This window comes from Coffea eugenioides, chromosome 2, assembly GCF_003713205.1.
Source record: "Coffea eugenioides isolate CCC68of chromosome 2, Ceug_1.0, whole genome shotgun sequence".
Taxonomy (NCBI): domain Eukaryota; kingdom Viridiplantae; phylum Streptophyta; class Magnoliopsida; order Gentianales; family Rubiaceae; genus Coffea; species Coffea eugenioides.
In genome coordinates this window covers 41,100,921-41,115,353 of record NC_040036.1, presented here as the reverse complement: position 1 = coordinate 41,115,353, position 14,433 = coordinate 41,100,921, and the positions used below count along the sequence as shown (strand labels likewise).

The following is a 14,433-nucleotide window of genomic DNA, read 5'->3' as shown; positions in this document are numbered from 1 at the left end:
AAAAATAAAAAATGAAGTTAACTAGGGTACTCACCACACTAATTCAACAGAGAGAGTGGAGATAAGCAATTTCTGCAAGAGCTGTACCGAACCTAAAATCAGTAGGGCTGATCTCTCAGTAGTTCACCAAATCCATTGCCTTGGAAGTTGAAGTATTCATGTAATGTTTGGTATGAATTTTTAAGAGTTGAATGGATACATGTCAAATAAAATTATTCTTAGTCGGACTTGCTCCTAATATTTACTCTTAGAACCATAATATCATAGAATGTAAGAATGTGTATTATTGTTGATTTGACACAGAAGATGGACTGTATATTCATCAAGAGATGCTGATGCACTGGTCATATCATCAAGGATTATGAAATAATGGTTTTATAAAAAAAAAAGTCAGCAAATACTAAATAAACTAAATCTTACAATTAAAGAAAATGAAGTTTAAATAATTAATCATATCGCATAGTATTTTCCCTTGATAAATTCTTTGGTAATTATTATTGATCATTCATGAGGAACCCTTTCTTAAATTGGAATCTGCTTTTTCTTGATGCCTTTTTGTCCTTTTCATGTTTTTGTAATGCCAAACAAATGGAGAATGAAATTACTAGACTATTTGTTCTTCGTTTTATTCTGATGCTGATTTTGTAATCATATGATTCTTTGCAACGCACATTAAATCTGATTATTGAGACATTTGTAACGATCTCACTACCAAGTAAGTTATTTGGACTGTACAGGGAAAGAAAAAGGAAAAAGCAACTATTTGGGACTGAAACATTTTTATGTCATAAAACAAATCCTGATATATTATTCCCCAATTCGATTTTTTTTTTTTTGTCTAATATCTGTTGTCATTTTCGTTGCATGATATCCAGTGCCCAACGTAACTTGCCAACAATACATCCAAAAGTTCCAACTTAAATCATTAGTAATTTTGCCTCCTTGTCAGTAGTGGTCATCGGTAGTTGGACTGAAGTATGAGCAATCAGTTGATCAATTTGTCTGCCTCAGCTTTTCCACAATTCAACTTAAATCTAGGTGGACTTATTGATTAATTTGTCATTAGATATCTTCCTTTTATCATTTTCTACTATAAAGTTTTTCAGGTTATGAAGAATCTACCCCTGAAATGGCCCTCTAAAAGCTGGAAATCGGTTTGGGTTGGTCACCACTGCTCCAGTTTCAAATGAATAAAGCAAAGGAAAAGATACAAATGATGAGTATTTAGTTGCGTTTAGACAAGAGGCTGATGGACCTGTCAAATGACTAAACGAGTACCGCTCATGGGATCAAGATAGGAAAGAACTGAAAATCCAGTTGAATTGCTCTGGCCACAAAGCGAAAAGAAGAAAAAGACCAGAGGCCGAAGAACCTGTCAAATGACTAAATCATGCCATCCACTACCTGGAGAATTCCCACTTGACAGTTGTGAGCATGGTAGATTTTACTTTTTAGTGCTGGCTGATCCAAAACTGTCTCCAGATATAGAGTACAAAATGTGTTTCAATGAACAATCCAGATAAAAGTTTATATCACAACTCTGAATAAATTGTTGGCTTGCTGTAATCTCTTTTTGCTTTTTCTGGACAAAAAAAGAATTCTTGGCATTGATGACTGCAGAGCTAACTTTCCAAATCTAATATGATTAAAAAGTTGACTATGAAATTGTCCAAAAGAAACACTTTTGTGACAAATTTACACTTTCAAAGAGAAGCCTCTCCCTTGCAACAACATTTTTCAACTTTGCAGGCCCTTTTGAGCAGCGATGAGTACCACAATCAGAATAGGAGAAAGAAGAAGGATCATATATGGTAGGGCTTGGCTCAATACAGCTTCATCAACTTCAGCCTCTTCGAGAGGATAATTAGTTTTATCCCTGATAAAAGCATCAAAATAATTCTGATAACCTGTATTTTTAGGAGAAAGTGTAGAGTTTGTAACCTTCATCATCTCCATGGCCTGCCATATGCCACATGAAAAAAATTAACTGAAAGCCTTCCAGAAAAAATCGCATTAAGGAGAAGGTTCCAAAAGAAAAAAAAAAGTTTCCTAATTAATACAATTTACAACTAGCAGTGTTGGAGTACAAGAAGATATCATGAGTATTGCAATGAAGTAATCATTAAGTTGGATGTACGTCAACAAAAGCATCCCTTTGAGGCTCAAAGTGGTCACACTAAAGACAGATGTGAAAACACATTTGTAGTTTCTAGATCAGATAAAAAAAAAAAAAAAAGAAGTCTTCAAGTGTTCAAAGTAAACACTATATTCAAGTAATGAACTGCTTCCCTTTACCTGAAAACCAAAATTCATCTGCCTAGCTTTCTTGCTCACTTGTGGATTTGGGTGAGACTGCAGCTTTTCATACATTCCTCTGGCTTCATTAGACCTGCGAATCATTTCAAATGGGCAAATCAAATTAATGCTACAAATTTAAGATCCAAGAAAATAAAGAGCAGACAAAGACTGGAATGGTAAAGCCAGTCAAATCCAAACGTATAGCAAAGAGCTTTGTAGACAGAAAGTGAGAAACAAGTAAGTGCTATACCCTTGAAAGGAAAAAAAGAAAAAAAAAAAAGAAAAGAGAGAGAAGCTTTCTTAAACTATTTGATATGAACGAAAAATTTGAAAAGATAGAAAGTCTTTCTATGATATATAATTTGCTGGCAATGAGTAAATTTGTTGAATTTCTACACTATGACATCAGAATACCCAAGTTAAAGGGGCCCACAAACACAAATTGATGCCAGGGAACACTTAAACTAGATGCAAGAGATATTTCACCACACGCACTATAAAAGATAGATGAGTTATTACCTGACACAAAAATCAGCTGTAATATGTATATAAGGACATTTATGATATAATAAGCATTATGGGACAATACAGAAAAAGAATCCTCAAATAAACTTGCTACAAGGTGAAAAACAAAGAGTCAAAGATCACTTGATAGTAGTTACATGCTGACTCTCGTGCAATGTAAGTATCAGTTATGCTATATACTTTTGTTACCCAGAATAACTACATATGTTTTTACTGGATCTAGTTATAAACAACTCCACGATTAACATAACCTTCTTTTCGAATGAAGCACAACCTAGTGAATTTGTATCTCAACCTCACCTCCTCCAACAAATATAACCATCTTATGGATTTCTTTCGCATGCTTCATTTGTTCTACGGATATGAATGCTGGCACCCAAAGAAACAGTTCCTAGGAAGCTAATGTTAGCTCTTTTGTTTCATGCTCTTTCAAATTGGAGCTCAAACTAATGTTCATGAAGCCAAATCAATCCACGAACATTATGTTCATCTACATTTAGCCCTTATTACCCTGGCAAGAGGCTGTCCTTTGTATTCGTTCAATTATCTGGAAACAGCAAAATAAGATGCTTTTTAGTTTGAAAAAATAATAGAAAATAAGGTTTCTGATTTCCTGAGTCCAAGAACTAGGTAAACTTCTACGTCTTTATGTAGGTTTTACTTATCAATCACAGTACTCATGAGCCAATTTATATTACAGATAATTTTAGTCATAAATCTTTGAAAAGCACACGTCATATACATCAAGCCAAAATTTTCAACTGACTTCCATGGTTCACCAAAAAAAAAAAAACCATTGCATTGAAAATAAGGTTTCTGATTTCCTGAGTCCAAGAACTAGGTAAACTTCTACGTCTTTATGTGGGTTTTACTTATCAATCACAGTCCTCATGAGCCAATTTATATTACTGATAATTTTAGTCATAAATCTTTGAAAAGCACACGTCATATACATCAAGCCAAAATTTTCAACTGACTTCCATGGTTCACCAAAAAAAAAAAAAAAACCATTGCCTTCATCCCATCCTGAATTGTATGTCATATCAACAATTGTTCTTGAAAAAGATACAAATGCTCCAGGATAGTGTATTCCAATGAAGGGTTATAAAACATGATAATGGTTAGACATATACCTATCGAGTGAATCTTGGCAAATAGACCACTGCAAAGCTGCTAATCCATAAAGTTCAGTCTGAAAATAAATTTGGGCAAAAGAATCATCACAAAATGTTCATAGAACAGTGAACTAAATCTAATAATAACTAAATCTGTTTTACAGTGTTGTGAATAATATCCAAGACTACTTTCCAATCTTGTTTACATTTTACCCAATCAGCTTTAGGACTTCAACCAAACATGAACAGCTCATCAAATAATGCGTAAAGTACACAAAACCCCCCCTGTGGTATGGCAATCATTTAGCTTACCTAATTATGGATTCGACACCTAGAATTTACATCGCTATGGTTTCAAAGTAAAGTGAAAAAATTAAATTTTCTGTTTTAGTCATTGTCAAAAAGTTTAAAAATTTTGACTCAAGGATTACAGTCATAATTTAAGAGTATGGATGATTTTTGTTTTAAACCAAACCAAACAGAATAGCTCTTTTTTTGACAGAAAATAAGTTATGACAAAATTTTGGAGTCCAAAAATTTTGTATTTTGTTTCTCTGTTCTTTCTTCCTTTTCATCTTTCTTTTTCGTTTTGTTTATCTTGTTTCTTCTCTTTTCTATGTTGTAAAACTCTAAGCTACCAGCCTGTACACCCTCTTGCCTATTGGCGGTCAACTGACAGGAAACTGCTGCTGGCCATACCCTTATCAGTGTTTTTTTTTTTTTTTCCCGTTTCCAGCAAATCATATAACCACAATCCAGATTTTCAAGTAAATTATCAATTTCAAACCCAAAAACAGACTAAATCTACCAGAGATCATCAGTGATTGTCTTCAGATGCCTTAGTTGAATATGTGCCCTAACTGCATACATCTATTTAAATTATCTTTCAGATCTTCAAATCATTATTCGTCCATTTGGGTTGTTTTCATATTCATTTCTCCATGGATTTATTTCTAGTTTTTTTCCGCAAGTGTTTTGGACAATTATTAATGGATTTGCAGTTAATTATTGAGTTGAATTTCTGAAGCTGTCATTTTTGCAGCAATTTTAAGCTTTTTCTGGTTGGATTCTGGTGTTTGCGATGCGAAAACAGCATTCCTATGGGAAAGAAAATTGAGTTTGGGATGGATAAAAGTGACAGTGAAGGTATCGGTCAGTAGCTGGCTATTGCTGCCACCTGCTGGAAATGACGGGTGGCACTGGCAACCATGGCTGCTACTCTTAATGTTTATCTAGGGTTTTGTTGAGGAGGAAGAAGAAGAGAGCCAATACTACAGCTTAAAATTAATAGGAAAGGAAACAAAAGGGTATGATAATCATTTCAATTGTTTTATTGGAAAGAAGTTTGACTTTTCTATGTTGACAGGTAAAATGAACATAAAATCAAACTGCTTAACTGCACTCCAAATGACAAGGGGTAAATTCTATGATTTAAATCACTAGGGAGGTAACATAAGCAAAATTCTTCTATGGACCTGGTCCTTTGTGCTCTTTAAAAATCCACCTAAGTCTCATTAAATCACTTTCTTAATCAGCACATAATTTAACCAATGTGGCTCTTGGTTAGACTACAAAATTCATGATTTTTTTTTTTTTGGGAAAGAGGGGGGTGTGGCCTAGGAAAACTTCAATGACATAAAGCTAATTTCTTCCACATCATGTCTCACTCCGAGGACAGTATCCATGGTATCTAGGATTATATTAGGTTGATGTTGAGGAAATGTGTGAGCATAATTAGAGGTCAAATCTCCTTGTAAAAGGCTTGGTATAGCCCAGAGTCCATAGCATGCTATGGATAGGAGAGAGTATGCCAATGTCATAAAGGACACATAAATTAAAGATCACAGAAGTGTAGATGGAAAAGCCAGGCCCCACAAACTTGAATGGCGATGCTTAAAGAAAACATAAACATATACCTATTAAGCACTTCATCATAAATGCTAATACTGTTTAGTGAAATTCCCATCGAAATTTCCTCATGTCGAAATCATTTCCTTTCTTCATATCATGCAAAATCACTTGAATAGATTAGTTACACTTGTTTTTCATGGTTTGTAGAGAGCTCTACTGCTATCAGTACAGGCTTTCAGTTGTAATCACAAAGTTAATTAGTTGGTACATCTCAGATAAGAAGGTTTTTTAAGAGGTTAAATCTCTTCTGTTTTATTTATATTAAAACTAGAATGCACCCCCTTCTCTTTGTTCATTGTTGGTGCCCTTCTATACAAACAGACCATATGACTCAAGTCAACTTCTATACAAACAGACCAGAAAAATTAAGCAGAAAAATTAACAAAACAGAATTTTGAACTCAAATTGCAAATAGAATTTGTTACACATAAGTACGGGGTTAAAAAACCAAAAGGAAAGTCATCCTAGAGAAATCTTTTGAAACAAAGAGAACACTGAAGGACAAAGGTTTAAAAGATATATATTCATAGAACTTGCACTGCTGTTACTGAACAAATTCTTACCAAAGAAAACTGATCTATCTTACCATATCAAAAGAAGAAGGGAAAAAATAAAAAAATAAAAAACTAGTTAGGAAAATGATACTGTGCAAAATAGCACTTCATACTTTTTGCATGCATAATCATAATTGAAAGACCATGGTAAGCTTCAGACCAAGGCCTTTAGCAGTTTTACTACTATTTTAGATATTATTGACAAATGAAAGATACCTGGAAAGCCAACTTGTCCATGATCTGCTCATAAAAAGGTAATGCTTCTTTGAGCTTCCCAAGATCCATCAATGAATCCCCTTCCTTCAGAGCCTAGTATGAGAGCACTATAATTAAGAAGAAAGCTCTCAATCACAAATCTGACTGAGGAATTTAGAGCAAGATGTAGGAAAAGAAAAATAGAAGTATAATGCATGATCACTCCAGAAATCAATCCTGAGGAACAATTCATTTGCTTTTCTTTTCCACTCTGAGATATACAATACTTTAGAGAAAACTTTTAAATGAAAAAAAAAAGAAAAGAAAATCAAGCTGAGACTTGGAGGTAATGAGGTTCATTTTAGCTAAAATCCCACAATGTATCCTTCTCACACATTCCCAAATAAGAGAGAAAGAAAAAGGTGAAATATATTCACAAGTTTCAAACACCATTTTGGTTTCCAATTATCTAATGCACCAACAGGGGTAAATTTGCACAAGGAGTATTGGTATTTGGCACATCTATTTTCTGGAAGCTTCGTGCCTTTCATTGACCAAAAGAGAGAAGATTACACAAGTGAATGGGCATAGCCCTTAAACAAATACAGCACAAAATACATGGAAATTTGTACCGTACTAACCGGAACACAGACAAGGTGTATGAGCTTTATCCTCTTTGTACCAGTTTACTATGTAATATGAAGCATAGAGCTAAACTGTCACCAAACAATGAACTATTTATTGCAAATCATTCTAGGTAGTTTATTGACAGTATTGTAATTTAAACAATAACAAATAGGAAGAAAAAGTTTCCAAGAATATTGCTAATACATCAAAAACACTATGAGACTATCAGTTGCAGCTAAATTTTTTTATAAATTACTGAAACCAACCTCACTTGTAGAATAATATCATGACACTTAATATACCTAGGTTGCAGAGCCTAATAGAAGTGGAAATAGCAAAAGATTATTTCATAACTCTGTCAATCAAGATACCGTGCACTTGAAACATGCCTGTTCACATTCAGATTTCAGCTTTGGATGAATGCTCAATCCAATTTTGCTCTCATAGGCAGCAAGTAGCTGTTTTGTCCGTGCTTCTTTAGTAGCTCGATCAGCAGCTGTTTCAAGTACTTCCCCAGGGCGTATATTTTTTCCACCACCATACTGAAGTCAAGTGAATAAGTAAAGGCATAACCATAGTTCCAGAAAGAATCCAATTATGTAAGCTCATAGTTTGATAATTGCAGTGGTGAAACATCAATTGTATTAATAGATGAATGAAAACTGTACCTACTAGAGACCTGATCAATACAAAGTGAAGCTCAGTTTTGGATGTCTCACAAAATGCTTTTAGCTTAAGAAGGACGAGGGATCCCTTATAGAAGACAAGTAAAATGACTTAAACAGTCCAGGAGACTCATCAAAAGCACGGAAACCCAATAATTTATTTTTTAAAAACTTAAAAGTGAATGGAATTTCTAGAGGAACAACCCTTTTTACCATTCTTATTACAAATTTGTACCATGTCACTAAAAAGACCTAGCAATACTGTAGGGATACTTCACCAATCAAAACCACCATCAATAATTGTACTACCAACATCTAAAGTCTATGTTAAGATAGTTTTTAAGCAAGAAAGAATCATCATGGAAAAGGATTAAAAATGAAGAGCATTGACAACTATAAAAACTCAGAAGCACATCTAACCATGCCATTCAAAGGATTGTAAATGGGGTAATGTTTCTTCACCAGTGAAACAATAGAGAAGAATTATATTGCAGACCTCTATATATTTTTTAACAATATGTTTTGGCAAAGTCTTACAGTTTGAAATAAAGGGGAGAGGATCAAGATAAAAATTACCATAGCAACATTGGACAACAGCGAACTTCAAAACGACAAGGACAATTATGATGCTTTTTCCAAAATTTCTCATGTCCTTGTGTATAGCTTGGGTTAATAATTAGGAAAAATTAGAAATCAAGAAGCCCAATATAATGCATGTTAACTTTTGTTTTTTATTGCTGAAAAGATGTAGTAACTATAATTCACAGAAAGAGCAGCCAGGGAGCCAGATGCTTGATGGTTTTCCATTTTGACCTGTGGTAATATTAATCAGTAAAGAAAGCAAAAAAGCCAAGCTTTTATTCAATGACTATGGATAGATACAAAAGTACGGTCCATCACTCTGCTTGAAAACATACATCTCATTCTTTTTTTAAGTATACACTAAAGTCCTGGAGGCCTGGGAGGGGGGTGTTAATAATTCAGTTTATGTTAGAACATGCCTTGACATTAGTTTTCCTAAAATATGTTCAGAAATTGCACCAAATTCATATTCAGAACTTGGTCTTATCTCAAGAATTTACTTTTTATGAGGATTTAATCATAATGAGCATTCTAATAGATAATCAAATAGGTGAGGGAGCTTACAGTTTTTGAGATATTGCTCGGTCTAGGAAAAACTCCCCAAGTGGATACCTTGGGTTTATAAACATCCATATCCTCTTCCTGAATTGGCTGTGGTGCTGCTGCTCCAGCTCCAAACTTGCTAGCATCTCCAATAAGTATCTCCACCTCAGGCAAGTCCTCCTCAGGAAATGCGTCCACGGCTGGAACCAGCCCAGCTGGCAAAGCCCTGGTGCTCTTCTTCTCCGAGAAGTCAAGCCCCACAAAATCAATACTCGAAATCTTCAACTCTTCCTTCTTATCATCATCCTTTCTCAATACTGAACCACCAAGACTTCCCTCATTTCCTATCTTAATCCCTAAGGTCCAATTCAAACGAAAACTTCTTAGTCCAGAACCACTTCAAACTGTTTTAGTACAAGTTCCAAGCAAAAAGACGCCTGTAGGTATTCACAATAACATACAATACTCAAATTGGGAAAAAAAAAAGTTCTTTTATCTTAAAATTAATTGACAAATTGGGTATTTTCCTGATCAAGACACAAATCCACATATTTACAAACAATTACAATGCTTTACTAGAAATAGTGCATAAGTACTAACATGCTATTTTCATCAAGAAACAAGTTTAATATAATGATAATCACATGATACACATATGCAATAAAAGAGAAAATTCACAAAACTACATATTAGAGAACCACTGAAGAATTATCTGAAACACGAATTCACAACAGCTCAACAAACAAACACAAAAATCCCAGTAACCATACCTGAATTTTGCTCACTCCCCTTCACAACTCGACTTTCCTCCACGGCACTTTTATTCTTCCTATACTCTTTTGCTTTCTCTAATGCCAATTTAAGAGTCAATGGAACCTCCTCCTTCCCATTGCCCTTATCTTCTGGCTTCAAAGCTTCCAACTTTGGCAGTTCGAGCTTCAATTCCTCACTCTTTTCACTTCTTCCAGCAGATTCTTGAACAGGACTCTGAACAATTTCTGGAGTAGGGTTAGATTGTTTTGTTTTCTTATATGCCTTAGCCTTAGCAAATGCAAGTTTCACAGGGTCAGTCTCACCCTCAGACTGGTCAGTTTCTAAGGGCTTTTCTGATGAATTTGGTGACAATGGTTCTGCATTGGAAGGACCTATAGAGGATGAAACTTTAAGGTTCTTGGATGGTAATGCTAAAATTATGCTTTTGTATTGCAATTTTTGAGCAGGAGAGGCACTAATACTGATGGATTTGAGTGGAGAAAAAAATGGTGGTTGTGGTACAGAAACCATAATAGTTTATTGGCTTGGAGATCAATTAAGGATCATATGGGAACTGGGGAGCAAGCGGTTGCTAATGGAAGCAATTTTGGACTTTGCCATCTGTTTTATTTTTTGCTGAAGATAAGAGAAGGCCCTGAAATTAGGATTTTGTCAGTTTACACACCTCAAATGAAATTTGATAAGGAATTCCCTCAAAAAAACAAAAAAAAATTGATAAGGGAAATAGCCCAATTAGTCCTCATAGTTTTTCACTGAAACCAATTTAGTCTCTCTACTTTTAGTTTTAATTGTTCGACCTAAGCTTTTGTTTATGGGGAAAAAAGAAAAGAAAAGGATGCACTTGTAAGTTTAATCAATAAACAGGGATTAATTTTTAAATATTTTATTAAAGAGCTCTGCAAAATGTAGAAATAGTAAACCAAGTTTTCATTTTTAATTACTTAACTAAGTGTCGTTCATACTTGGTCTAAAGCTTAGCTATAATTCATGTATATTTGATTGATGAGTTTGTGAATCAGTTAATATAAGATTATTTCGAATAATTTTTTGAAAAAGAAATATTATAGTACTTTTTTTATCTGATATATATAAAATTAAAAAAATATGTTTATGATACAAATAAATAAATTTGTACAAAAAATCCACTGGCCAAACAATTGTGTAGTTTACCTTGTGACTAAAGTGATATAGACTAATTAGTCGATTTTGACTTTTGACTAATTTAGGCTATCAATAAATAGGATCAGGTATCCTGCTGTTAGAGCTAGTGATAACAGAAGAATGCAGTGCAAACACTAACTAACGGAATGTAGACACTAATATAACAATTATACGTACTAACACAACAAGGAAACTGATATGTCCTTAATTGGTAACATCATTCACGGTATTAGATCAATGTTAGATGAATTTGCTTCTTTAAAAGTTTCTCATGTGAGGAGACTTAACAATGTTGCAGCCCATATGATGTCTAAATTGTCATTATCTCTGGAAGGCAGTAACGTCTGGTTTGTAAACTTCCCTGATGAAGTACCTGTAGCCGCACTTGCGGATTTATCTTAAATGAAATTCACTTCTGTTTCTTCGGAAACAAAAAAAAATTACTAACATAACATGATGAAAATATACAATAAAATTTTTTAACACATCAAAATTGGAGCCCCCATTTAATCTCCACCACCCAATTTGAAAATACATCATCTCTGCCATGAAAAGCACTCTGCTATCAACATTGTGACAGCAGAGAACCCTAATCGAAATAAATATGTGTAGGACTACATCAGATGTATGAGATTAAAAGCTCTATGAAAATAAAAATTTTTTTTTTTTTGATTGTTGCCTCCCAAAGCCTTGTGCTGTTTCTTTCAAGTTTGTGCTACGTCGCTTTGTTATTATGATTTCCGCTGCCAATATTTATCTTGTCTGAGATTGGCTTCGTTTCTTTGTTATTTGAGTGGATTCATTCCTACATATTAAGTTGTTCATATCCTAACAATCAATGGGAAGGCATCTATAATCTCCACCAAGAAGACACTATCAGTTGCACATGCTCCTGAAGAAGGCTAGGAAATGTAAAAGTTTCTATTAAAATGTTCTTATTTTAATGCATTTAGGATTTATCTTTTACTTGGATCAGTAGGTGTTAATGAAATCCAAGCTGAAATTGGGGGAGTGGATTAGGCGCGAAGCTTGTGTAAGGACTATTGCCATTTCTTTACTTTATGCCCTAAATTTTAATTTTCAACATTTTATGTTCTAATTCTCAATTTTAGATACTTTGCGACTTAAACTCTCAAGTTTATTTTATTTAAGCCCAATTAATAATAATATTAGCAAAATTAATGAGATAAAGGACACTGCAAATTAATGACAATATGTTATTTTGTTTTAACTGTAATCTCTTGACTTTTATTTTTTATCACTTTTAGCACGGTGTCATTGACTTGTATGCCCCAATCACTAATACTACTATTAACAAAATTAATTAGATAAATGTGATATCTTGACCCCTTCCATAGGGTCGCCAACCCAAAGCTGACCAAAACAATCATGAGTCACGCGTCTTGGGTTTCATCGTACTCTGCCTACTCGTCTTTTAATCGGTCTATGTGTACCCACCTACAATCTATTCCATTAGGCCTAAGGGCCCTTGGCCAATTGTCACTCCACAGCTCCGTTGTTCACTAACTTGATTGATTTGATGAGATCGTTACTTTTTTCTCAGCAACGGTACTGTTTACAGTTCAATCTATAAATTTGCTTACTTCCAAGCTATATTTTGAAACTCCGACCGGATCGGCCGGTTCAATCGGGTAGACATCCGGTCCAAGTTGCTTTAAAAAATCGGAAAACAAAAACTCGGTCAAATCCGGTCAAAATCCGAGTTTGATCGAAAAATTAGAAGAACTGCTTCAACCGGAGTAAAAGGTCTAAAAAGAAGAGTAAAGATGGATGGTGTGGGGACCACTTAAAAACTAAAGCCATGGGGCATGTGCTACATAATTTCTCGCCAAGAATTAACATCTCTGTCTTGTGTGCCGTTTCTAACCTTGACCGTTGTTGTATTCTGAGCTTTTTTTAATTTTTTCCATCTTTTCCTATTTTACCCTTTTTGTTTTCTTTTTTTGATTCTTTCTTTTAATTACTCTCAAATCTCTTCACATGTCCTACCATAAATCTCTCTCAAACAACTTCAATGTAAGATCTAAGTTAAAAAAGGGATAAAACATTAAAAAAAGAAAATAAAAAATTCACCTAGAAATATTTTATCAATTTTATGATTTGACCCTTAGAGTACTAGAAAACTATTATTACACCTAAAAACATTTTAGAACATATAGTTATAGCCCTAAATTCTTGTATTACTTTTCAAATAAGCCCTCCAATTTGGTTCTAAACCTGTTGAATATGCACTAAATTGTAAATTACATAAATTGCTACTTAATTATACTACCTTATTTGTATTTTCCTGTAAAGTATCTTAGATATATCAAATATACATTGAATCTGCATTTCTTAGTATTAATATGTTTTTAGAAAATTTACATAATATATTAATTTTAAAATTAAATATATTTATGACGTCATCCGATTCTTGAATGGTCGAACCCATTGACTCCTGACCCCTGACCCCTGACCCCTGACCTCGACCGAGTCGATGGCCGGTCCGAGTTTCAAAACATAGCTTCCAAGTGGTTTAGACCTCCCAATGTCTTTCTTAGAGGCATAGATCTGATGGATGGAAGAATGGTGGAAGCTCTTATATTGGTATCGCACTTTTTATTAGGGACTCATGGGTCCACTTCGAGTTTCTTATTGATGGAGCTCCAATTAATTTTGCAAACATTAACACTAATTGGATTAAAAGAATTAATTTTCTATACAATGAAAGTATATACGCTATCATCATTGAATACATAACATATAATTTAAATTTAAATTTGAAAATCAAATTTCACATATGTGTCGTACATCCAACCGTAACAGTGTATATAAGATTTACTTAGATATAAATAGGATAAACTTGAGAGTTTTATGGTGCAAGTGTCTAATATTATAGTTTAGGATGCAAATAAAAAAAATAATACAAGTTTAGGGTGCAAAGTGGAGCAAGTCCCCCTATAATGTTGTCCTGCAAAGGTGACGTGGATCTACATCGACAAAGACTTTCTTTTGGGCCCTAGGAGGGAAAAAACCAATTTTCCTTGGAACTGGATTTCTATATATGTTTGGATAAAGAAGAACATACTATGGAAAGAAAACTACAGAAATTAATGAAAAAAGGTTTTAGTAGCTTAATTTGGCAAAAAACCGTTTCTCAAGTTTCCAAGATGAGACACTTCTCTCTAGAACTCTTTTTCTCAAAATCTCCTTCATCTCTCCTATGGGAGAGACCAAATCTTGTCTTTTCCCATGGGAGGGAGCACTCTCTAGTTTTTAGTTTCTCTTATTTAAATAAACTAGTATTTTGACCCATACTATGCATGGGATTATATTTCAAATCAAAATAATATTGTATATATTTATATATTGTGGTACAGAATAATATATATATATATATAGACTAAAAATTTTAAAGAAGTGTATGCTTAACATGTTTAAAATTTTTTTATTTATAATGATTTACATGATAGAGGAATTGTT

The 14,433-nt window shown here is 33.8% G+C and overlaps 1 protein-coding gene across 1 annotated transcript; it reads right to left on the bottom strand.

Moving 5' to 3' along the window:
- Nucleotides 1-1,501: 1,501 nt before the first annotated feature.
- LOC113763564 lies at nucleotides 1,502-10,407 on the bottom strand. Its single transcript, XM_027307399.1, has 7 exons — nucleotides 9,786-10,407; nucleotides 9,037-9,371; nucleotides 7,615-7,767; nucleotides 6,620-6,712; nucleotides 3,957-4,015; nucleotides 2,296-2,389; nucleotides 1,502-1,959 (listed from the first exon to the last, which is right to left on the bottom strand). Exons 1-7 carry the CDS (start codon nucleotides 10,297-10,299, stop codon nucleotides 1,738-1,740), a joined length of 1,470 nt encoding a protein of 489 aa, XP_027163200.1. The 5' UTR covers nucleotides 10,300-10,407; the 3' UTR covers nucleotides 1,502-1,737.
- Nucleotides 10,408-14,433: the final 4,026 nt, after the last annotated feature.

What these genes read in the sequence shown, in the direction of transcription:
- LOC113763564 (XM_027307399.1), bottom strand. Translation starts at nt 10,299, where the DNA reads ATGGTTTCTGTACCACAACCACCATTTTTTTCTCCACTCAAATCCATC. An exon ending in GGGGAGTGAGCAAAATTCAG is followed by an intron (nt 9,372 to 9,785) that starts GTATGGTTACTG and finishes ATTGGACCTTAG; the next exon opens with GGATTAAGATAGGAAATGAG. An exon ending in TGCCAAGATTCACTCGATAG is followed by an intron (nt 2,390 to 3,956) that starts GTATATGTCTAA and finishes AATGATTCGCAG; the next exon opens with GTCTAATGAAGCCAGAGGAA.